This window comes from Pteronotus mesoamericanus, unplaced genomic scaffold (genome assembly GCF_021234165.1).
Source record: "Pteronotus mesoamericanus isolate MK-2021 breed Mesoamerican mustached bat unplaced genomic scaffold, CSHL_Meso_final scaffold_1186, whole genome shotgun sequence".
NCBI classification, from domain to species: Eukaryota; Metazoa; Chordata; class Mammalia; order Chiroptera; family Mormoopidae; genus Pteronotus; species Pteronotus mesoamericanus.
This window is the reverse complement of record NW_026555302.1, coordinates 263,060-287,121: the sequence shown is the minus strand read 5'-3', so window position 1 is coordinate 287,121 and position 24,062 is coordinate 263,060. Positions and strand designations below refer to the sequence as shown.

The 24,062-nt window shown below is 51.3% G+C and overlaps 2 protein-coding genes across 2 annotated transcripts; both read right to left on the bottom strand.

Annotated features, from left to right (window-relative positions):
• Window positions 1-4,933: 4,933 nt before the first annotated feature.
• On the bottom strand, window positions 4,934-11,232 carry GARIN4 (golgi associated RAB2 interactor family member 4). The gene is made up of 2 exons (XM_054587511.1): window positions 11,228-11,232; window positions 4,934-6,668 (listed from the first exon to the last, which is right to left on the bottom strand). Exons 1-2 carry the CDS (start codon window positions 11,230-11,232, stop codon window positions 4,934-4,936), a joined length of 1,740 nt encoding a protein of 579 aa, XP_054443486.1.
• Window positions 11,233-11,323: 91 nt separating this feature from the next.
• Window positions 11,324-23,472, bottom strand: ATF3 (activating transcription factor 3). The gene is made up of 4 exons (XM_054587521.1): window positions 23,297-23,472; window positions 17,108-17,351; window positions 13,148-13,255; window positions 11,324-11,854 (listed from the first exon to the last, which is right to left on the bottom strand). The coding sequence occupies exons 2-4, from the start codon at window positions 17,345-17,347 to the stop codon at window positions 11,657-11,659; spliced, it is 546 nt and encodes a 181-aa protein (XP_054443496.1). The 5' UTR covers window positions 17,348-17,351; window positions 23,297-23,472; the 3' UTR covers window positions 11,324-11,656.
• Window positions 23,473-24,062: the final 590 nt, after the last annotated feature.

Below are 24,062 nucleotides of genomic sequence, written 5' to 3'. Positions count from 1 at the left end.
AACTAATTTAACTTCATAAAAGTTTTATGAAAAATTTACTATATTTGTTCTCATTTTTCTAATTTCTCCTTGGACCAATATAAATTGCATAATGACAGGGTCCTGGGGGCTGAGACAATGTCACTGGGAAAGACACAACAAGGAGCAGAAGAACTGGGACACTCGGAGCAAGCGTTCCTAGATGACCAAGGGGATCCTGCTTCTGACTGAGTCTCAGGAGCCACTCCACATAACTTCTACCACATTCTGTTGATTACAAGCAAGACATGAGGCCAACCCAGGTTTAAACAGGGATGACGGGGTCAGCAGCAACCGAGGCCTCGTGGAGCAAGCTGGCTCTCCAAGGCAGGCACTGCTCAGCGGCTCCTTGCTGCTGCTGCACCCCGTAGCTTGCCCACAAACTGCACTGTGTGCGTGTCTGTGCGTATCTAGGAAGGCGCTTCCCGACCTTTTGCTGTCTCTGGCCGATGTAGAAAATGACAACATTGGGATGGCACACTGAGGTATCAGATGGGGCTCTGCACAGCCAAAGCCGACTGGCCCGGTCCTTAGGTACCCCTGGGACAAGGAGTATCGATACCTTGGCACGCCCATGGGAAAACATCTACTCGAAGGGTGAGTGGGAAGACATGAGCCTCCATTACACATTTCGAGTTCTTTCAGCTGGCAAAGGGCAAGCGCCTGGGCTTGCCTTGCCCTTTTGCTCTAGGGGAGCCCGGCTCTGCGTACCCCTCAGCCCTGATTACCGGCGCTATCCTCCTGTTGTGGCCTCCGCTCTACTCACAGCCTCCTTTCCTACCGCACCCTCATCCTCCTTCACACCCCGCTTTCTCCCCCAAGCATATCACACCCTGGGCGCCGCTGCGCTTGTATTGTGTGTGAACGTTGCACTAGCCCCTAAGCTCCCAGGCGCTTCTCTTCCTCTGTCAGGCCAGCCCCTCTGCCAGGGGTGCTCAGCCCGCCGTCCCTCCGCTCAGGCCTCCCTTGTCTGCGAACACTGCCTAAGGCCACCATCACACTTTGATATGTATTAATATTATTGGGGGGGTGCTGTGTGTGAGAATATCTTTGTGGTCCCTGATTTCCTATCTTGCCCATAGTAGGTGCTCAACAGTTGTTTCTTAGATAACTTCCAGTTAGCAGAGCGACTCCACTCATATCGCTGGTGGTCACTCTTGAGTCCGGATTCTCCATTTCCCAGGGAACTTGTCTTGTGGGTCATTCCATGCTCTGCCTGGAGCCATGCAGCCCCGATGAGACACATCCTCCTTCCCCGCACCCCCGATCCCCCTCCCCCGCTGCCCCTCACAGCTCCGGGATTAGCAGGAGGCTAAGTGTGGTGTGACAAAGAGAAAAGGTGGCTGCAACTCAGCCTCAGACCAGGCTCCCCTCATTCACACACCAGCCTGCAGTAGCCAGGTTTGGCCACAAGGAGCTCTATGCGGGGACTCTGCGCCCATCAAAGGATGGCTGGGTGAGAACATGTCCTGCCCAGAGGAACAAGGAACCGCTCAGGGGGCCTCTCCTCTCTGAGATCTGCACGCACAGGAGCCCCACAGCCCTGCTGGCTGGCTTTTCCTGATGTGTTACCCCTTAGCCATCTAGAAGATACTATGCTATATCTTGACATAGTCCTCTTGGCTTTCCCATGAGTCTCTCTTCTTGCTACCCCTTTACTGACCAATAATCACCACAGAGGAAGACACCTCCGCTTTTTTCATTTCCACCTCCTTTAGATGAGTGCTGAGCCCAAACCATGAGCCAGCTCCCTGTTCTCCAGGGTGTGGGATGGAAAATGGTCCTCTGCCATCTCTTCAGCATCCCTGAGTCTGTCCAATCCTGTCTCCCCAATGCTACCCAGGGTTCGGGGCTCCCCTCCTCTGACCAGGGTTAATGCTTCTTGGAGCACCCCCTGTCTCCAGATGGTCCCCTGCCCGTGAACTCTCCACCCTGGAGCTAGAGCAATGTTAATCCCATTAGGTGTTGGCCTTCAGTGACTCCCCAGATCCCGGACATTCACACAACACTCCAGCCCCACCCCCTCCCCCCGGCCCCCACCGCCCGGGGTCCAGCTGCCTGATTCTCCAGCTTCATGGCTGCTTCTCCCCTTGCCGTCCAACCCACAATACTGAAATACTTGCAGTTGCTTAACACAGCATGATGTTTCAAGCCTTTGGACTTTGCACACGTTCTTTCCCATGGCTTGACGCTCCCCCGACCCTCTGCTGCACCTCCTCCGCTGTCCCCCTTGCTCCCCATATTCCCTCCACCTGGCAGAGCCCTATTCATCCTTAAAACTCCCAATTCCTCCGAGAAACCTTTCCTCACCCACAGCTCCTCCCCTTGTCCTAGAGCCCCTCCTCTGAATGGATCCTGTTCCCGAAACACGAGTCTCTCCCCGTGTCTGTCACTCGGAGTTGTAATAATTACTCACCACCGTCCTGTTTCCTCCCCCATCTCTGTACCTCCCTATGGGACCCCCGGGTGGCACACAGTAGGTGCTGCATGAAAGCTGTTGCCCTGCGGTTGCTGTCTCTGCACCCTCTCCTCCCGCCTTGAACAAGCCCTTTAATCGCTCTAATTCCTGTTTGCTGATCTGCAAAGTGGAGCGATGTAAGAATCAGAAGGGACATGTGTATTAAAAAATATAAAAGAATGAGTGCTATGCACGTGTATTTATTGCATTTTTTTCCTTCCAGATTAGTGTTTACCTGCCCTTGTCTATGTGGAAATCATAAGATGAAAGCAACGTGATGGGATTTTTTTTGGTAATTTCTGCACCTTGAGTCCAGGGAAAAGCTGGTCAGGAGTAAACCATTAATTCTGCCTCCCTGAGGCCCCCAGTCTTCTCGGAAGCTCTGGGTTAATGATTCTGAGGTTGTTTTCTTCACAGGGCCAAATCGTATCTAACCTCCGGCACTTCCCGTTCTTTCTTAAGAATAGCTTGACTCAGTCTAATAATTCCCCGTCCTGGAGTAAGGAATCTGTCTTACCAGAGAAACAGGGGATGTGTATAGCCCCCTGCTGCGCCCCTCCCCGGGCCTACCCTTCCCTCACCAACACCGCCCCCCACCCATGATGAGGAGACCACCCCACCCCCAACCCATGATGAGGTCTGTGAAAGTCACAAACTGAAGATCCAAGCAACAAGGATGCTGTGACCTAAGTTATAACTCCCTTCATGTGAAGTTTGAGGATTTGTTTTTGGAACTCTAGAAGGAGAAAGTTCATGAAGTTGTGATATAGAGAAACCATTCTGAGCCTGGCTTTCAAAAGTGTGCTTAGCGGCCGGGGGAGGACTGGGCTGCAGAGGCGGCCCCCGTCGTCGGGAGTCGGCGAGGAATTCCAGGCGGGTGGTCTGTTTATGGCTGCAGTGCAGGTCATGCCAGAGGCTGGGGACAGAAGTCTGGGGGCCAGACACAGCTCCAGGGTGGTCTGGGCCTTCTTGAGATAAGGCCCACTAAGGGCTGTGTGCTGGTTGTGTGCCTGCTGTGTGCTCACTGGGAGCTCACTGGAGTTTGAAAACCAGCTAGCCCTCTGCCCCGGCAACCGTACCTCGCCTCCCCTCAAGCCAGTGAATCTGGTGCTCATCTCTGCAGAGCTTTGGAACCTGTTGGTGAGGATGCTGGTGTCTCAGGCTCTTGTGCCGGCCTAGTCTCCTTAGACTTGTTTGCTCTGCCTCCTCCGCACACCGGAGACAGGGCCACGTGTGAAGTGGGCAGATGCAGTTTACCTGCCCTGAGCCTTGGCGTTCTCATCTGTCAAACGGGATATCATTCCTTCCTTTCCTAATAACCAAACAGAGGTTCTTGTAGTAATTCATCTAGAATAAATGTACTTTAAGGAGACTGGACCTTTCAGATATACCACTTTTGTGCATACCTCAGAGTGAAAATATAGGAGAAGGCATTGGTTGGAGTATCTCTGAGGCAATAATTTCATCACGACTGCCAGGGTGATTATCTCTGATTTCAGAGTATTACTATGTGGAAAAGAAAACCAAACAAACAATGCCCATGTACCCACTGCCTTGCTTAAGAAACAGAACAATTCCCAGCAGCACTGAGAGCCTGCACTCACCAACTTGACCTCTTAACTCCCCACCTTAGAGAAAACCATTGTGCTGAATTTCATATCTACTGCTCTATTTTTGACTGGTTTTAGCAAACATGTACCCTATACAGTGTATGGTTTGAGCTTGTTATTGAACTGTTCTCTAAGTGGAATTATACTCTATTTTGAGACTTGTTTTTTTAAAAAATTAAAGTTTACCTATACGAATATCGTACTGTATTATCAATTCTGTTGTTGGAAATTTGGGCCATTTCCAGTGCTTTGCTATTACATTATTTTTGCTAGAAATATCCTCATAGGCTTCCCCAAGGACACCTAGGAACGGATTGCTAAGTCGAGCTGAGAACGCCCCCTGGTCTGACTGCCCGCAAATGCTGGTGCACCTGCTCCCCTTCCCTGAGTAGCCCGGGGGGGTGTGAGTCCTGTTCTTCCTTTGACTATGCACCTTGGTTGGGGGAAGAAATCTTTATAAAAAGGACAGGGAGATGGTGGCAGTAGAGCTTCCAGGCCGTGGCCTGACTTCCAGCCATGGCCCTGGGGAGCAAGGCCAGGAAGGGGGGAGGCGAGGCGGAGCCCACCTGTGAGCCCTGCCCCGCAGCAGTGAGGTGGGGCTGCCCTTGGGCGGCCACTGGGGTCTCGGACTGCAGCACAGTGGACCTCACAGAATCCACTGTGAGGTCACTACCAGACCATAGGACATAGAAATTCAGACAGAAAGCAGCACTGTATCAACTGTCTTCAGATTACATCAATCTTTATTTAAACTGCAGGAAGGAAAGCTGGAATAGGCTCTCCAGGGACCCTCCCTGGAGCCCAGGTCCCCTCGGCAGCTTCTAGTTCTGCGTTCTAGCAAGAGGGGTCAAAGGTCCCGTGTATCCCTGATCTCAGGTGCCACGCTACCGCTCTTCTCCTGCCCCTGCCCATCCTCTCCTGTGTCTGTGATGGCCTCCGTGCTGTTCCTCTGTACTGTCTTAGGCAAATCATCCACGTCCTTACCGTGCGGTGAGGCCGCTGTTTTTGTAGTCAGATTGGCTTTGACCGTCCTCAAGAAAGAGCTGATCCTGCTGAGTCTCTTGCTCGTGGAACCTGAACTACTTGCAAGCAAGCTCCTCCCCGATTTGTGAGAGGCCCTCGAATCCGTGGTGGGAGCATGGTTGACCCCTTTCTGCACGGTGACAGGCCTGCTGCTCCCCGGGCTGCTGCCGCCTTTCTCCTTTTTGTCATTTCTCTGCCTGATGGAAAGAAAACCAGATGGTTTTCGGGGTATCTTGTCACCCCCTGGCTTGTGGTTGCTTTCAGTCGCCCTGCGGCGATGGGGACTCCTGAGCGCTCTTGTCTTTTCCCTTTGCTCCCTCCCACCCCTTCTGCTCCTTGGGGCTGCAGCCCTGGCCCCGGGTGCTCGTTGCTGCCTTCCGGCCCCTCCGCTCACACTGCCTGCCCTGGGCAAGCTTGAGATGGGAGGTCCGGCAGCGCGATCTCTAGTTACTTCCCCAGCGGCCTTGCTCCTCGGTTCTGCTTTTGCCATTGCAACGATCATGCTGCTCTCTGAGGAGAGGCTGGTGTCGGCAGGACACTCTGAGGACTGGTTGGCAGCACCTGCCAAGGCCATTTTAATGCTCTTGGGGGACATGTTGGCAGCACCTGCAATGGCTATGCTGGTTTTGCTTCCTCCTGGATCCCGGGTGGCCGCCCAGGCTATGGCCACGCTTAGTTGTTCAAGGGCAGCGGTCTTGGTTGTCTCCGTGTTCACAGTGCCTGCGGTGCCTGCTGCCGCCCCTGCTGCTGACGCTTTGTCACGCTCTGCAGGTTTGGTGTTTGGGGTGGCCACATCCGGCATGGCGGTGAATCTGCGGGAGTCCTGCTGGATTCCCTCCCCGCCAGCAAAAGCTGCAGAGGTGGCCTCGGAGACCACGTGCAGGCTTCTGATGCTGATCTGGTCCTGCTCCTCCTTCCCTGGGAGACCGGCCACTGCCTGGCTGGTCCCGTCCTCATCCTCAAACGCAGGCACGCATGTCACATCCCTGGCAGGGGCGGCATAGATACTGCAGTTACTGTCCACTGGTGATCGCAGGAGGTAAACAAGGTTTTCCCAACAGGCAAAGAGGTCTTCCCGAGCACCCAGCGGGGGACACAGCTGCAGGTAGCAGGAGCGGCCCGTGGGGAACTTCAGGCGCAGCTGTTTTTTCTCACGGTCATGAATGGAGATGCGCACAAACTTCAAAGGAAGGAGCCTGGTGAGCTCTAAGGCCTTAGCAGCCCCGCGGCTTTTCCCCTGGCTGGCTTTGCTGCGCCCTGCAGGCTCTTCACAGCTGCTGGCCGGGCGGGCCAGCAGCATGACGTCCGGTAGTGGGAGGATGGGGCTGGTGGATGCGATGCCTACGGTCACCACGCGGACCTGGTTGTGCACGTCGATCACTTCTCCCCTTTTCGTGATCTGGATAAAGTCGCCCTCAAATATCTGCGCGTGCTTGAAAATGTCGTATTCTCCCCTGTGCAGCTGTCGCTGCAGTTTCCCTGTGGCGGTATTGAACATGCCCACGCTGCAGCCTCGCGGGGCCGTGCGCTGTGGTACCCGAGGCTCGCGCTGCACGGCCCTGCTTTATCGCCGCGAGCGGTGCTGGCAAGGCGGGCCCCTGGGTCTCGCCTTGCTTGGCCTCGCAGGCAGAAGCAGGAGCAGCGATGTGCCCTGTCACAGAGCTGGCTCCCAGGCAGGACTTTCAACCCCACCTCCCCGCACACGGTCCCCTTTGCCTCCCAGCCTCCCAGAGGCAGGGGTGGGGATGGGGCGCAGATGACTACTGCTGTGGGGGTGCTGTGGGGGTGTCCGGGCCCCAGGCTGAACCTCTGCAAGGACGTGGAGAGGTAGAGTGGGACTCACTCAGCCTCACCTCACGTCCACCTCTGAGTTTTTATTTCCCCGAGAGGCTGTGCACTCCACTCTCGGCCCAACCCCCCTGGGCAGCCATATTTATCCTCTGCTGCCCTTTGTGACCCGCCCCTGTCACATGCCCCTTTGTTCTCATCCCCCAGCCACCCCCTCAGGGCAGGGCCACCGTCATTTCCCAAGACCTCCGTTGCCCCCCCGCAGAGGACAGGCCCACCCTGCCAGGACTCAGGTGGGTTCCAGAATAAAAATTGGATAAAATCGGTAGGAATGGAAGAGGATGGGATAAATTGGAACCATTTGAGCTCAAAGTTTAATTTTATCAAGTAACCCAGAATTGGCAGTCTTGGTCCCTAGCCCATCGTTTCATAAAATCTCAGTAAATGTTGATGACAATGACCTTTAATAATAACATTAAAAATTGCTTCCCCTGGGAACCACGCTATGTTCTCCCCACAGGATCGTGAGAATCCACTGAGTCGGTCACTTGCTACTGTCCCTCTTTTGCAGGTGAAGAAACTGAGGTTGAATCACCTGCCTAAATTTACACAGCTCACGGCAGCGTAGGCAGTATTTGAAGCCAGGTCTAGCTAATTCTAAAGTCTTTTTTTCGGAACCATTAAGTGCTTTGCCTCACGAAGGAAGCCTGGCTGACCAAATGTTTTCAAACTGGACTGATTTAACTACCCCAAAAAGACAATATCAGAAATTGCATAATCAATTCTATGCATGTGTGTACCTTATGGAGAAAATATAAGACAGTGGCTGGGCCGAGAATTAAATTATCCAGGGGGCCACCTTAGTTCCTTCCCTACATTATACTTATGCAAACGGCCTGCGTCAGCTTCATTCCCAGGAGCCTGCCAGGACCTCTACAGAGCCCCCTGCCTTATTGCCACATCCACAGAGTCAGTTACAGAATGAGTGATTTCTAAATTGTTACTTCAAAGTTCAGAGAAAGACCCCTGTTTCCAGCCCTCTTTGCTCCCACCTTGGTGATTCGTTCCTTGAGGAGAGAAGCTATATTTCTGTTCAGATATCCCTGTCCATCAACAGATGAGTAGACACACACAATTTGGTTTATTAATTCAGTGGAATAATATTCAGCCATAAAAAGGAATGAGCTAATGATACATGCTACAATGTATATGAAGCTTGAAAACATTTTGCTCAGTGAAAGAAGCCAGATATAAAAGGCCACATATTGTATGATTCCATTTATATGAAGTATAAATGTCCAGGGGAAGTAAATCCATAGAGACAAATATTAGATTACTGGATGCCTAGGACCGGAGGAGGGAGGGGAGAACGCAGCGTGGCTAAGAGATACAGGATTTCCTTTTGGGGTGATGAAAAATCCTGGAACTAGTGGTGCTGGTCACGCAACATTGTGAGTGTACTGAATGCCACTGAATTGCACACTCTAAAATGGTTACAATGGTAAATTTTTACGTTATGTGTATTGTAATCACACACCCACACATACGCACGCACATGCGCGCACACACCTGCTCAGAACCCTGAGAGTTAAAAAGAGTAGGCTTCAGCTTCAGAAAGGTCTCTGTGTGAAATGAGGATCATAACAGTCGTGGGGAGGATTAAACGAGATCATGCATGTAAAGTGCTGAGCCTGTTGTCTCAATAAATGTTAGTTCTTACCAGCACTAGTCCTCAACTGGCCTTTGAGCCTCAGTGTGAATTCTTTCCTGAAGGCAGATTTGATTAGAGAAGCTCCTGGGGTCAGAGCCACCGCAAGAAGACAGAAGGACGCTCAGTGGGCAAACCTGGCCTCCTGCGAGGTTTTACCTCAGGCAGCTCCAAGGACATCACTGTCCGTTCCACAGGGAAGCTGCTTGAACACAACCGAATACTATGGGGTGGAGAAGAGAAGAGAAAGCTTGGTTTGGGTTTGGGTTTCAAGGGTTTGTTAAAAGCCCATGAGGAGAAATTAGGATAAAGATGAAACATAGTCAGCATGTTAGCTCTTGGCAGACCATGAAAGCTTCAATTCCAGACCCTTGTCCAGAACCAGTCAAAGCCCTTTATTCCAAAACAGGCATCAGGTGGATCTCAGGGAAAGGCGAGGGGGCCGGATGAGGGCCGGAGAGAGGAGGGAGGGTGGGCGTCCCTCGACCTGGAGGTGTGACATCACCTCAGAGACAGCCCAGTGAAAAGACGTGGTCATTCTGGCGGAGGTCCCATCTGAGTTTAGTCTCCCAGACCCCCGCCCCCAACCTTCTGTCTCCGTCATCAAATGTGAAACAAGATGAACTAGATGACTTGATGGTCAATATAGAGTCATCCCGGGGTTTTTTTTTTTAATTGAAGTATCAAAATATAAACTTAGCTACAAAAAACAGAACTATTTTTAATGCATTTGTTAAAAGAACTTAGTTTCATTAACCACATACAGCACATTTCTCAGATCAACTTTTCCTGCCATAGCCACCAACTCTTTCCTTCCTCATTTCCATTGTCCATGGCAGCTCAAAAAGCGTCTTGAGTTTCATAACATTGGTGGCACCTACACCCACAACCACAGGGTAAATGCAAGGAATTTTTGCCTCCTCCACCAGGATACGGAAGAGTATCTCCTAAAACAAGGGTGAATGGGACTTCCACCAGCTGGACTTTTACAGATTAGTGACTACCCCTGATGCGTAGTTAAAGCAGCAACCTGTGTCACAGGTGCCAGTTTAAAGGAACCATACAGGAGTTCAAAGGGGCAGCCACCATGACTGTGCATGAATCTTACCATTTAACGAAGCCAACATCTCTGCGAAGCATCGGTAGCAGAGTAGCCTGTGTGTCATGTGTGCCCAGGCCAAGAGCAAAGGAGCCTGGTTCTGTTCCAGAGCTAAGGAATCATATGCCCTGGAGATTCCAGAAAATTGGGCGGAATACTTTTCTTTGAATTAGCACACCTATCCCATCTAAAATTACTCTCCGTTTCTTCTTCCCCAACCTCCCCTCATTTTTTCCCCTGATGTTTGACATACATACTTGCAACAATAAGACACACATTTAAGCACTATAATGAATGTAACTCAACTGAATACTTCAACAGAAGTTCTGTTGCTTAATGTAAGGCGTCCCTGGCCCAAGTTGAACAACAGGTATACGTTTTAAGCTTTTATACATTCAGAGAAACTGAGGGTTGAGGTATTTAGCAATTCAGATTTTTATATCAGAATTGTATCTTCACACCAAGCAGCTGGTCTAAGGGATATGCTTGGTACTGTGTTCCAGGGTTCGATGCCACAGACTAAGGAACAGGGTCAAAAGTCAACTACCTCAGCTAGTGGCACCGCAAAGAGTAAAGGGGCACTTGGAGAATATTTAAGGCTAAATAACCCTCCCCCCTTCCCACGTAGAGGAAAGGGACTGGAGAATGACTAGATTTCAACAACCAACCGATTTAAAAGAACAGAAACCGGCACAACACTGAAGTTTACTGCATCTTTGTTTCAATATTTATTATATTGACAGGTTAAGAATACTAGGATAAATAAGTCATATTTTCTTTTACAGAAAATTGTAATGATACTATTGAGTAGGATTAAACACTCTGAGAATTTCACAGAAACATCAGAATTGAAACAGACCAGAGTCCATGTGGCCAGTGTGAATGACCTCTCACAGCTGTAAAAGCTCTGGGCCAGATTTCTACAAACACCTGCATGACAAAAACAATGCCATTAACATCCAATAATGCTAAAGCCTAGGCATCACCTAGCTTCAAACAGGCCTCCACTGAATGTGGTTTTCAACTGCAAGAAAAGGAAAATGGAATATTCTCTGGCTCTTATGGCCTAGAAATAACTCCTGACTTAAGTCACTGAGCAGAGTCCTAACCCTTTGGCAGGTGGACTTTCTGCTTCCTTCCAGTGACAGAGGACTTGCTGCAGTCGTGCCTGTGAATTTTGCATTAATGTCTGGGTGCCAAGGGAAAAGAAGCCTCCTCTGTTGGCACAGAACGGCGCTGCTGGCTCGCAAAATTCTATTCTCCTGTGGCTGACAAGCTCTTCTGGCCTCCCGAACATTTTGTAAGACACTGTGTGTGGTGATAGCCCCTCAAACTCTCAGAAATCAGATCCGAGGAAAGGAACGAAAAAAAATCACACCAGCGTTGTCAGAACAAACATCAGGAGAGCACAATGCCTAGTTATGAAACAAATGCCTTGCACACAGTAATTCCTGTACAGTACAGCATATTTGCAAGAAGCACAACCCTGGCCATTGTACAACTTCGCTCAATGCCATTCTCACTCCATGTCCCCTACAAGAGACTGTCGCAGTGGCCATGGAGTTGGTGGCCCCACCCCACCCCACCCACTCAAAGGTACAGACACTTCTTCTGCAGGAATCCTAATGGTGGGAGTTCTGGTTTTGTAGAATCCAGATGAAAGGTGGGCACGATGCTAACCAGGGGCCATCTGGAGAATCCAAGAATGGCTGGTATGTTAAGGCCTAAATCCTGGAGTTGAGGCAAAAAAAATGCCCTTGCTCTGGTCCAAAGTCCGCTCTGGGGCGGAGTGGAGAGGCCCCGCTGAGACACGGAGCCCTCCTGCCTCCATGGTTCTTTGCTGCTGGGATTCGAGAGGTGCAGAGAAGTCAGATCTCCAATGGCTGCAGGGTTTAGGATGTAGAAGGAGGGTTTGATGAGGAGTCCCCAGTTGCCCCCATAACTACAGCTGCTTAGCTCTGCAATGTTCCTTCTTTTATCTGTTGGATAAAAAGGTTTCTCTCATCTTCTGGAGTCCGCCCATTCTGAGCCCGGACAATACACGTGGGTCGATGGAGGTTGAGCATGTATATCAAATGCTGCTTCTCATTCTTGAGCTCCTCGATTTGGGCCTTCAGTTCAGCATTCACACTCTCCAGCTTCTCTGACTCCTGGGGGAGAAGCAACACAGTCAGTAAGAATGGAGCCAAGTTCTAGCAACGAGGGGATGGCCAGGGTGTGGCCTCTGGGTGGCAGGGGTAGCACCTGGGACACGTGGCGGCCCATCAAGCTGGAAATGGCCTGCGGAGCCAATGCCATTGTCTTCCTGCTACAGTGGTGCCCCACAAAGCCAGGGCAGCAGCCTTAGCTTTGGGTTGGTTGGGTGGCAGGGGTAGCACGGGAAGTGGCGGCCCTCAAGCGGAGGCCTGCGGAGCCAATGCCATTGTCTTCCTGCTACAGTGGTGCCCCACAAAGCCAGGGCAGCAGCCTTAGCTTTGGGAGAATGCAGACCCTGGAGTAGCCTTTGAACTTAGAGGCTTCTTCAGAGATGCCCTTGAGTTTCCACTAAGGTTGAAGCAGGTTGTGACTCTAATAGTAATGAAGCTGCAGTAGAACCAATGGCTCAGAGATCTCCTTTGCAGGAGGCCAACAGTCCATGTGTGAGTCTTCTGGACCCACAAGGACCTTTGGGGCTGGGGCAACAGCTACACTCACGGTGCTTCGTCTTTTGTGAGTTGCTAATCTCACTGAGAAGCTCACCTCCCCATAAAGAATGCACATGGCTACACACAAAATGTCTTAATTTTCACTGAGTCCCTAAAGCAATCAACAGAGCCCTTGAGGACCTGTAGAATCTGGGTGAGACTCTGCCCTGGCCTGCGCACTCTAGGGCGGAGGGACAGGACCACTGGAAAGACCGCACCATGAGCTGCCCGCCTGCCGCAGACGCGTCCCCTTTAGGAAGGGGAGCCGGCTGGACGCAGCCAGGAGCTAAGCCTCCTGGGTGAGCCAAGGAGAAGGGCTGCAGAATTAAGAACAGGAACACCAAGAAAGTTTAACCACTGCTTGAGGATTAAGGAAATAACTTTTTGAAGAGATTAATTAAAGGCGTTTCATAGTGAGCCAAACGAGAGCTGGCAGCTTCCTTTTCTCAGGCAAACAGGCAAGTGAAGCCTCTTTAACTGGGCTGACATATCCTGCAGCCGGGAAGCTGCCGGACATGTAGGGACTGGCCGCGGCTGCTGTGGGGTTTTTACCTCACACACCTGCTTTTATACATCCAGAGTCACATTCACTATACTAACAGCTTTGTTAGCTCCTCCTTCTGCCACAGGCATTTCTGCTACCAGCTACAAGGCCTTTTGTGGGAAAACACGTCTGGGGAGGGGTCTTTTTAACTCCCCTTCTGACAGCGACATGAGGTCCATGGGCAAGAGGGCCGGGAGAGGTGAGAAGACACTCACTTTCTGCAGACACTCTGTCTTCTCCTTCTTCTTGTTTCGGCACTTGGCAGCTGCAATCTTATTTCTTTCCCGTCGCCTCTTTTTTCTTTCATCTTCTTCAGGGGTTACCTATAAAATCCAAGAGGCACCTGCTTAATGGGAGGCAAGAAATGAGACCCACCTCAAATACACTGCCTTTGGTGGGCAGCAAACACGGGCTGGCCAGGGCCGTGGGAATGCTAAAGGGCCCAGCAAGAGGACAGCCCTAGGCTTTTACATGGAGCCTCACTGCACACATACACCCTTAAGAGTGAATAATAAAAACCAAAGAGCTGTTAGTTAAAATTATATTGGCACTACTGGTAAATTAAAACTTAGCTTATTTAAAAAATGTATTTGGACCTTAAAATAAGTTTGATACTCAAATCGATACCTATTGGTAATAACAGCAACCGTTTAAAACTGGAAACAGATTCTGTTTGGTAAATGTGTCCTTTCCCCTAGAACCATGAATGACCCCAACGGCCTAGCCGCCCTGTCCCCGTTTCTTCGATTCAAGACCCAAGGGCAGCTCATTCGTCTCTAGCTTCACCAGGAGCATCAGGGCACCTCCTTCCTGAATTCAGGAGAAGCCCGTGGAGCTCTTTGGAGAAGAGGAACCCAAGCTCATCCCCAACCAAAGTGGCATTATCAGCCCCCGGCTCAGTGCCACCAATGGGTGGTACACTAGAACTGTCCATTGATTTATCCTTCAATTAAATACTGATCTTATCCCCTGTGCTTCACTCTGAGCCAGCCCTGGGGCTCCTCGGAGAATAAAACCCTATCCCGTTGTAGCCTCTGGTCCTCTGGAAGTTCACTCGGATCCTGACTTTGAGGACTGATGAGGAATCAGCCAAGTCCGGCTGCTGGGCCTGGCTTAGAGACCCAGCGTCCAGCTGCGGGTGAGGCTGTTGGCTGAGTGGGCAGTGGTGTAGGCTGCTAATGTCAGGCCTCGTCATGTCACTTGTCACTGCTCTGGACAGTGGGAAAGAGTGTGTGAGCCACGCCTCAAACCAAAGAGTTCCTGCATGCCATAATCACTTCACATATGACTTATTGCTAGTCACTTGGATTAGGTGGTACTGACTTTGTCTGGACTGAGATGGAAGGTATGCAGTTTAGAGAAACAAAGCCCAAGGGGGAAGCACAGTGAGAGAAATCCCACCTCTTACATCCCGGGTCCCAGACCCACACAGGCAGACATTTGGGTTTAGACTAAATTGCCTTTGAATCCCAGCTTTATTAGCTATTAGCCGTGAGACCTTGGGTAAGTTACCATGTTCTTCTGAGCCTCAGTCTCCTCATTTGTAAAATGGGATCATAATTTGACCTACCTAATAAGGTTAAGATGAGGTTCAAATAAGTTAATAAATGTAAATGCTTTGCACAGTGTTTAGCTCACAGTCAGCACTATGTCAGCTTTAGTTTTTAATCTCACCATCTGTGTCTTCATCAACAACTCAGTGATTCTGGTATTTCCTTTGACATTTTGACATTTCCTACAGACAGTTTTAGATAGATGGGAGAAGATTCAGGGTTTTCTCATGTGAGGAAGTACTTGAAAGTAGAGCAAATCTCAAATTCACATACTGTGAGAGATGGAAAGGCCTTTCTAGAGGCCATTTAGTTCAGCCACATCAGTTTATTAATGTGGAAATGCGGAATTCAACCAACCAACAAGTGCTGATCTGTTGATACAGTAACTGCCTAGGGAGGCTCAGGGACCACCAGCTCGGGGTCCGCAGACCAGCAGGCTACAAAGCCCTGATGCAGCCCAGGCCTTTTGTCTCTCGTCCTGCGTCCCCTGCCGGTCACAGCTGAGTGACTGAGATCTGGAGAACAGACCCATGCTGCCCAAACGCACAGACAAGATGTCTGTGGGTTTCACAGGCTCAGTGTCTTATTTAAGTTGAGAATTACAGCAGCCAAGGAGACCAGAGTATTCAAATAGGTTACTTGGGAAGTGCATTCTCTTCCCAATAGGGAAATCTACTTGTTAAACGAACCTAAGGTCAGAAGATCACTTGATGAACACAGGATCGAAGATGGGTTGGGTTGCTTTAAGGAGTTTTTGCACAAGGCAGGCTACCTACTACTCCCTCTGGAGAACCCTAAAAATATCCTTCCAAAATGCTCTCCTTCCTTCTATGATGATCCTACTACTTCCATTCCATCCTGGTATCTCAAGGTGTCTAATTATAAAATTAAAACAAATATTCCCTTGAGTATCCCATTATCCAACCTGCACTGTCCTCTGTTGTGCTGGGTACTGATGACATTCCCTCAGGTTAGGTAGGGCCCAGCCAATGCCCCTAATGACAACATCATTCAGTAGCCCCTGTACCAGTCACTGAACTATCAGCCAGGTCCTCTACTAGACCCTTAAAAACATGTCATTTTATTAACCCTTACGTAGAATCAGAAAGCCCTTATATAGAATCACTGCCCCTTTTATAGAATCATAAAGATTCTTAACCAACTTCCTTTAAAACTCAGTTCCTTTTTGGCCAGTTCCACTACTCCTTGTCCAAAGGCATGTTCAAGTCAGTGGTGCCCAAAACACTCCCATCTTGTGCCCATGGGGAGGAGCCAACAAAACGTACAGGACCTCAGCTCTGAGTCTTCCAGCTGCCACACACAACATCACCAGCAGCCACTTCGCAGACTTCTCACCATGTCTGTTACTCCAAGTGTCTTAAAAAAGGTCACCGAGTGGAAAGCAGTGCAGATGTCAGAGACAGAAGTGAACTTGAAACAGAACTTGGGCTAAGGCTGTGAGCATCACACACAGCTGTAAGCACAGCTTGCTGGGTCCTTACACCATAGTCTGGCCACCTGGGTCTTTGCAGTAATGAAAATAAACACCACACTTGGTGCTTCTTCAGAGTGACTAGACACAAAAGGTGATCTCATACAGGCTCATGTCTTTAAATAACACCCATATGCCGATGGCTTCCAACTCTACATCTCTAGCCCTGATTCTCTTCTGACCTCCCAACCCACATATCCAGCTCCTCCTCCGCCGGGGCTCCCAATAGGATGGACTTGTGTCCTTGTCCCACCCGCCCTCTGACAGTCCCTAGCTTAGCAGCAAACAGGTGCGCCACCCTTACAGCTGGTCAGGCCAGAAGTCGTGGAGCCATCCTTGAGCCCTCCACTCGGAGCCACAGGCCACGCCCAATGTGTCCGTAAACCTGCTTCCCCTTCCCGGCAGACCCAGGAGCCAACCTCTTCTCCCTACCTCACGGTTTCCACCCTAATCTGATCCCCCTTTGCTCACCCGGATTACTGTGACCTCTCATTTCCGGGTTCTGTTTCTACTCTTGCCCCTACTGCCCATTCTCAACATGGCAGTCAGGGATCATTTAAAAACTATAGGTTGGGCCATGTCCCTCCACTGCTCAGAAACTCTCCAGGGGCATCCCTTCTCAGATCTGAGTAAGTGACCGTGTCTTTACAATAGTCTCAAAGCCCCAGTATAGTCTGCCCCACCCATCACCTCAGCTCCTACCTTGGTCCCCACCCCTCACTTTGCTACTGCTCTTGTCCACTAAGCACAGCCCCCCTCAGGGCCCTTCCTCTTGCTCTTTTAGCCGATACCCAGATAGCCCCTCCCTCTCCTCCTTAGAGTCTCTGCTCAGGAGCCATTCTATCAGTGAAGCCTCCCTGATGTCCTGACTTAAAACAGCTCCCCACCTCCACCACGCCCTCAGTCCCCCTTTGCTGCTTGAGTCTTCTCCTTTGCCCCGTCTCTCATATTATGTATTTACTTCTGTAGTGTATTATCTGTCTCCTGCCAGGAAGCTCCCTGAGGGCAGTGGTTTGTTTTATTCACGCTGCAGCGCCCTGCCTAGAGCATGTCTGGCATACGGCAGGTGTGCAGGCGTATGATAAATGCACACCTGTGGCTGAAAGAACAGACACCTGTGCAGAACCTACCTGGGCTTTCGTGACTGACATCTCGAGAGGTTTGCTGCTGACAGTGACCGACTCCAGTGCAGAGGACATCCGGTGGCAGAGGTGCTTGTTCTGGATGGCGAACCTCAGCTCTTCCTTGACAAAGGGTGTCAGGTTAGCAAAATCCTCAAACACCAGTGACCCAGGAGGGGACAGGCAGGGGACGATGGCAGAGGCACTGACTTCCGAGGCAGAGACCTGGCCTGGGTGTTGAAGCATCATTTTGCTGAAAGACACATCGAAACCCAAACTACTTCAGGGACTGGGGGCATGGGACCAAGTCCCCCCACACCTGCGACCTCCAACCCAAGCCCCACCCCCAGGGAAAGTCCCATAAGCCCTCCGGCTTCTGTTTTGTTTTCATGTCAGGCCCTGCTCAGCTTGCGTAAAACAGGTTCTTAGAATACACAGCTCAGTGAGGTGGATAAAATGCCCAACTGAAGTTATCAGGGGTGGCATTTCAGGCCATTCTGAATTCTTAAAAGCATTAGTTTGGGCTGGTGTGCATATATGCAAATGTAGCCTCAAACAGAACTGAAAGAGGAAGAGCATTAAAAACAAAAAGTGAAACTACTCTGTAAACCCATTTCCAGTCTCTTTCTGAAAAAAGAAACTTGGCATCTCAAATCAAGCTGAAGTTGTCATTAAGTGGAACTAAAGCAAGCCTTGGGGGACCCTTGAATTTAGCAACTATATCTCTGATGCTTCTCCCTGAGGAAGTTGAATCCAAGTAAGCGAGAAGGAGGATGGTAACTGCGGCAGGTGTGTTTCTTCGAGCTGTCCTTGGCAGGGGCTGGGAGCTAGGGGTTCAGATCACAAGGGACCAGTAGTCCCTTTGTAAAGGTAAGTGTGGTGCATCAAAGAGCTCAGAGTAAAGAAAAGTGAGGGGCTAAGAGTTTGGACTGCATCTAGAGGTCCTGTCCAGCCCTGTGGTGTCGGAGAGGTTTGGTCTGGGGGGCAAAAGGGGCCTGGCACTGGCTCTGACACTAAGGAGCAGCGCGGGCCGAGCGTTCGGAGGCAGCCTTCCCCTGGCAAACGGCTGGGCGCTCCTGCGGCACAGGCGTGGAGCCTCTGCTGTCGCTCTCCCCGGGGCCTGGCACAGTGCCCGGCACCAAGGCTGCCCGACTAAACACATAAAGTTGGGAAGAGGCGGGCAAATCAAATGGCTCCTGAGGCCCTGTCTACCTTTGTCACTTTGTAGCCCAGGGAACCCGAGCTGACAATAGGAAGATAAAGCGTAGAAGCTTTGATAGTTTCATGGTCCCAACTTGGAGCAGCCCCCATACACCTCCCCCCGCCATATACTTCCTCCAGCAGTGGCTGTCCCCTCATCCAGACCGTCAGTGCTCCAGGGGCGATGGGTGTAGGGATTGTCTAGCTAGGGGATCCCCGGGAGCATCCTCAATCTGGGGACCTGTGGTCATTAAGCCAAGTCCAGCCAGAGAGGAAGCCCGCCAGCAAATTGCTAACATGCAACGAGGGCCGCCTTCACACCAGAAACCTTCCGTGCTTATCTCATTGAACCCCCATGAGAAGCCAGTGAGCCAGGTCCCAGCCCCATTTCATAGATGGAGTAACTGAGGTTTATGCAAGCTAAACAACTTGTCTGAAGTCATAGTTAGTGGGAGGCAGCATCAGGATTTGGAATTAGGTTTGACTCCACAACTTACGCCCTTAATTTATAGAATATAGAATATTATTCCACACTGCAAACACAAACAAAAAACCAGAGCAGATTTTTTCTTGGGGGTGGGACAGGCATAGGGGCTGTGGGAGCCCTGGAACTGAAGTGATGAAGGAAAGAGCCACCGGGAAAACTTGAACCTTTGGTAATTAATTGCTGCTCTTTCCACATTGGGGTGTATACTCAGGCTGCTGCCCGCATTTTGGAGTATGTATAAGTGGGTCTTTTATCCACAAAATTCCCAGACTGGGGTCAGAAGATCAAGATTTAAGACTCACTTACTCATATGTCATCATTATACCTCCCCTGCCTGCCTTCTCCTCTGTAAAATAATAATACATGAATATGCCGTGGAAACATAATGCAACCAGGAGGTATGCTCTTGCTGGGCCTCCCAGGGATCTCTCCAGCACAGGGCTGGCTCTCTGACAGACGCTCTGTGAGGTCCATGTGGGAGGGTGGCTGGTCACTCTCTTTGATCTCAAACACCTCTGAATAGAACACCCTGACCTCTAACTCCCCCTTAAGATCCGAGATACACTGTTGGAGGCAAGAATTCCAGGCCAACAAATGCCACCGTTGACTATTGAAAGAAACCCAAGAAATGTATGTTAACTCTCTCCCTAAAGCCCTGTGTCATGAGTCAGAGCCGATGTTCTACCAGTTTAATCCTATAATCTTAGGATGCTGGGAGGGTACTTGTCTCTGGCAGGTGATAAACTCTGTGAAACCGGCCTTCTGAGGCCAGAGGCTTAAGTTTCTCCCATGCATTCATGTTGTCCCTCCCTTTCCAACTTTACGAAAAAAAGCCCCAGTAGTTCAGGGATGGAATTCAAAGCTACCCCTGGGCTCGCCTTTGTTCAGAAGCCTAGATGGCTGCCTCCCTTCTACATGGGTAGTTTGAATTCCATGGCAGTTGAGTGTAGTTCCATTTTATCCAACTAAGTTTATTAATGAGCTCTCAAGGCTTGAGGTCTGCTGTTTGGGATTTTTTTTCCCTTCTTAGTGTAAAGTCAGCAGTCGTGATGAAAGAAAGTGAAGGATGTCAGTGCTATGGAATGTCTTTATGAAAAGATTGGGAGGGCTTCCTTGGGGCTAGAAACGAGCTGTAAAATGTTAAAAGCTGTCCAGAAAGTAAAGCAGTTCTATCTGTAGAGATCTGGACTTTCTCTGCACGTGACTAAAGCTTAGTTTTTAGTTTCTTGAGATACTTTCTAGTGACTTCTTTACTCAGTTCTCTTATGGTATGATTCAGCCCAGACTCAGGCTATGCCCCTACAAGAAAAATGAAGTTAAATCTTCAGACATTCCCCCCACCCCCAGTAAGTTTAGACCCTCTAACAGCCCCTTCATTGAAGAAAAAAAAAATGAGGATTTTTCTGACTTTCTACATTGATCTTAAAATTGTCCAGACTTGCTACAAAACACCTGCGTTTTGCTTCTGCTTTATTATCTCTGATCAGAAATAATGTCATATCATTGGCAGTTTCAACATTTTCAAGAAAGTGAAACTTATGTATTTCTTTAACTGGAAATTCAGCTCCTAGATTTTATTTCCTAGTAGCTACAAACAACTGTGTTGAATTTTCAATTTTACTTTTTATCTCTTTCCACCGACCTCTGCTCATAAAAGAGTCAGAAGCCATCATCAGTCTTTGGCTAACTTCCTACCTTGCTCGGTCCTCCTGCCAGCCCCCTTGAAGGCTGGAGGTGAGGCTGGCCTCCAGGACCAGATGCTTCCAGGCCTGCTGCCACCGCTCACAAGCCCACCGAGAAGCCACTCGCACTCCCAGGGCCTCAGTCTCCTCATCTGTGAGATGAGACCGATACCACCTGCCCTCGTGCCCTCACAGAGCCGTCAGGAAGATCACACGAGATTCAGGAAGGTGAGTTTACACACGCGCTGGATACCCAGTACTTCTGTGATCCACTTTCCCCATCTCAGCGGGAACTCCATGCTGTTGTCAATCAATGCAGCCTAGTCCCATTCAGCAGAAATCAGCTGGAGCCCTCAAGATATTCCAGTCAGTCACAGCTTCTCCTGTACTTTGACTGACCCCCCGCTTCCTGTCACACCAGGCCAATTCTACCCCCTTATTTCCCAGCAGCAGTTTGCTTCCACTGGGTTTTATGTACTTAAGAAATAACTAGTTCTCTCACTCGTGAAACCATTTCTGGTTTTCTGCGGTGTCCTGGCTCTGCACTTCCTCCTCCCCAGTATGGGGACCCTTGGAGTCACTGACCCTGCTCCATGCACAGCCAATTTGAAAACGGAAGAATCAGGGACTCTATCTAATGGGATGGAACACTCAATATGAGAGGCATCTAGGTCAGGTCTTCATTTGTAAACTGAGTAAAACGAGGTCTAGAAGAATGAAGTGACTTGCCCACGGCCATGAAGCTGGTGAGAGGACCAGTGCAGGCCAAGTTGCTGACCACCCACCCACTGCTCATTTTGTTCCATCACCAACAGAGTTTCAAGCAACAAGGCAACCGGAGAACGCAGCCACTGGCCAGGCAGCTGAGGGGTCAGTGTGGTCAAATAACCTGGTAGCCACCGCAGAGAAGGCTTTGACAGGACTAGACAGGGAGGGAGTGCAGAAGGAAGAGAACGGAGATAAACACCTAACAGGGAGGGAGAGAGAGAGAGGGCGGGGTTAAGAGAGCAAGGATCCAAAGGCTGAGGGAGCTGCCACAGGTGCTGGGTGCTGGACCTTATCCACACTGTGGGCCTGGAGGGCTCCCTGCCACACTATCTCTGACCCCAGCCAGGCCGCAACAACTGCAAAACCCACCCCCGCTCCAGCCTTGGTATGGAATCTCCTCAAAGCAGAGCCTTATGTTGTAGCAATATTCTATAACAAATGCTAAATGCAAAACAAGGGGATAGTAATATCGATTTCACCTTCATTTACAGTTGGGGAGACAGAAGCCCCAAACAGAGGTGACTGTTGTCCACACTGAGTAGGGGCATTGGGAGAGAGCGTGGCAGGCAGACCCTCAAGTCCACGGTTTGGATGAGATATAGCACCTGAGGCCGCTGCTGGAGCCTCCAAATTCTTCCTGTCTTAACCCCACCCTTCTGCCTGGCTTTTGGTCCTTTGGTCCTTTCTACATAGCCCCCCCCCCCCCGCCACTACACGCGCTCCCCCCTATCAAGGCTTTAGCAACTCCTTTATTTGTAAGGTAGCATCTGTGATCTAGGTAATGAAATTAGAGAAAAGAAAGCGATTAGAAAGTAAGTAGATGAAAGTGTGGGGGTGGGAGGAGCAGAGGAGAGCCACTTCAAATGGGAAGAAAGTTGGAAAGGGAAGAGATGGAGTCTCCTTTCCCCCTCTGCCTCAGAGGCTGCCCGGTGACATCAGACAGAGACCCCCCCTCATTCAAGTCATTCAAGGCCCCGCACTGGCCCTCTTCCTCTCAGTTACACCACTCTGGAATCTGAAAATCTTCTGGCCAGGAAGAGCATTAACGGTTATTTGGCCAGCCACCACCTGTGCTCGCATACAGGCAGAGGGGCCAGCATTGCATATATGCCCGTATCTCCCTGCTGGGGATACTGAGGCTCAAGGTCATCCAGTGCAGTATAAGCTCTCCTCGCGGTCCCGGCCACCGGACCACAAAGCCATCCTCTCAATTATCTGAACATCTGGCTTCGCACCCTCGCTTCCCTCATGGTTGGTCTCCAGGAACGACAAGTAGAGAAATCCGCGAACCTGCCAAAGGAAGAGCCGGAGCCACAGGTAGGAGAGAAAAGCAAAGCGTAAGAGACTTGGGACAGGAAGTCTCAGGCCCAGGAGCCCGACACCAGCTCGTGCCGGGAGCCCTCTCCGTCTTCCGCCGCAGGACAGGACACCAGCGCTCGCCACCTCTAAACGTATCTCAACTAACTTGCTCGCGGTTCCCTGCGCTCTCGGGTGCGCAGGGCGACTCCCAGCGACCGCACCCGCAACCCCGGTTCGCGCGTCCGTCCGGTCACCATTCATTCCGTTCGGCCCGGGGGCAGGGGCAGCACTTCCGTGAGCCCCCGGCTTCGGTGCCCCTCTGCGGACCTCGGAAAGGCTGGGCTCGGAGGGCCAGTTTCCCCGCACCAAGCGAAGGATGGAGCGGACAGTGAGAGGGAGAGCCTGGGCCACCCCAGCGAAACCCACCTCCCTACGCCGGCTCCCAGCGGGGTGAGAAAATACCAAGGGCGGGGAAGAGCAGTGTTCCCAGCCTGAATGGGAAGCAGGAGCCCACCTCTCCGTCACCAGGAAACTTTCGCGCCCCCAAGTCAAAAGAGAAAGTTATTGGCGAGAAACTTTCTGAAGCGCTGAGTAGCAGCGGTGGCTGGGAAAAGTTCAGCCGGAGTTCTTTAGAAGCCGGAGGCTGGGGACGCAGGTCGGGGGTGGGTCCAGGGGTCCCGGGATTGGTTACTATAGGGGCGCACAGGGAATGAAAGCGAGCTACCCTCGCCGCGCTCGTTCACTTGGCTTCCAAGCGCTCACCTCCGGTCTCCAGTCGGGGCGGCCAGGGTCCGGAGGGCGGGGGGTATCGGGGCGGGGTCGGGCTGCCTGTCGGAGGGGCTGGCGGCAGAGCACCAGGTACGCACTGCCGGCGCGCGGGCTGGCGGGTCCGCTGGGGCGGCGGCGCTGGGAGACTGCTGTGCTGTGCCCGCCTCGCTCAGTGCGACTGTGGCTGGGAGCGCGTTGCATCACCCCTTTTTATAGTCCTCTGGCTGGCGCCGCGCCCGATTACTCCAGGCTGATGTAATGCTATTAATAGCTTCCCCTGAGAACCAGCCGAACTAGGCTGGGCAAAGGGAGGGGGGGATGGAGGAGGGGCCAGCGGGGAGGTGGGGGGAGAGGTGGGGACTGGTGATGCAAGTTCGGGGAGGAGCCGGACCGCGCGCTTCCTCCCTGCCTCGCGCGCCTGGACAGAAACCTGCCCGCCCTCTCTCTCCATATCAGGATCGGAGTCGCGCGGGCTGCTTGCCAGATGTGCGTACTCGCTGCTGCGTGTTCCCGGCATGAGCCAATGGTGCCCAAGCCAGCCGCATGACTCCACCGCGTTGGCATCTCTCCCTCCGCTAGGTGGGGGGCGGGAGGGGGGGAGGTCGGGGTAGAGCTGGCGGTGGGGAGGTGGAGGGGTGGATCCTGGCCGCGGCCCAGACTAGGTGAAGCTGGGAAGCGGGCACGTCCTTTCTTTAAAATACGTGATAATTTTCCAGATCTTCGGGAAAATACCTCTTCCACAGCCAAACACCTCCTTCGC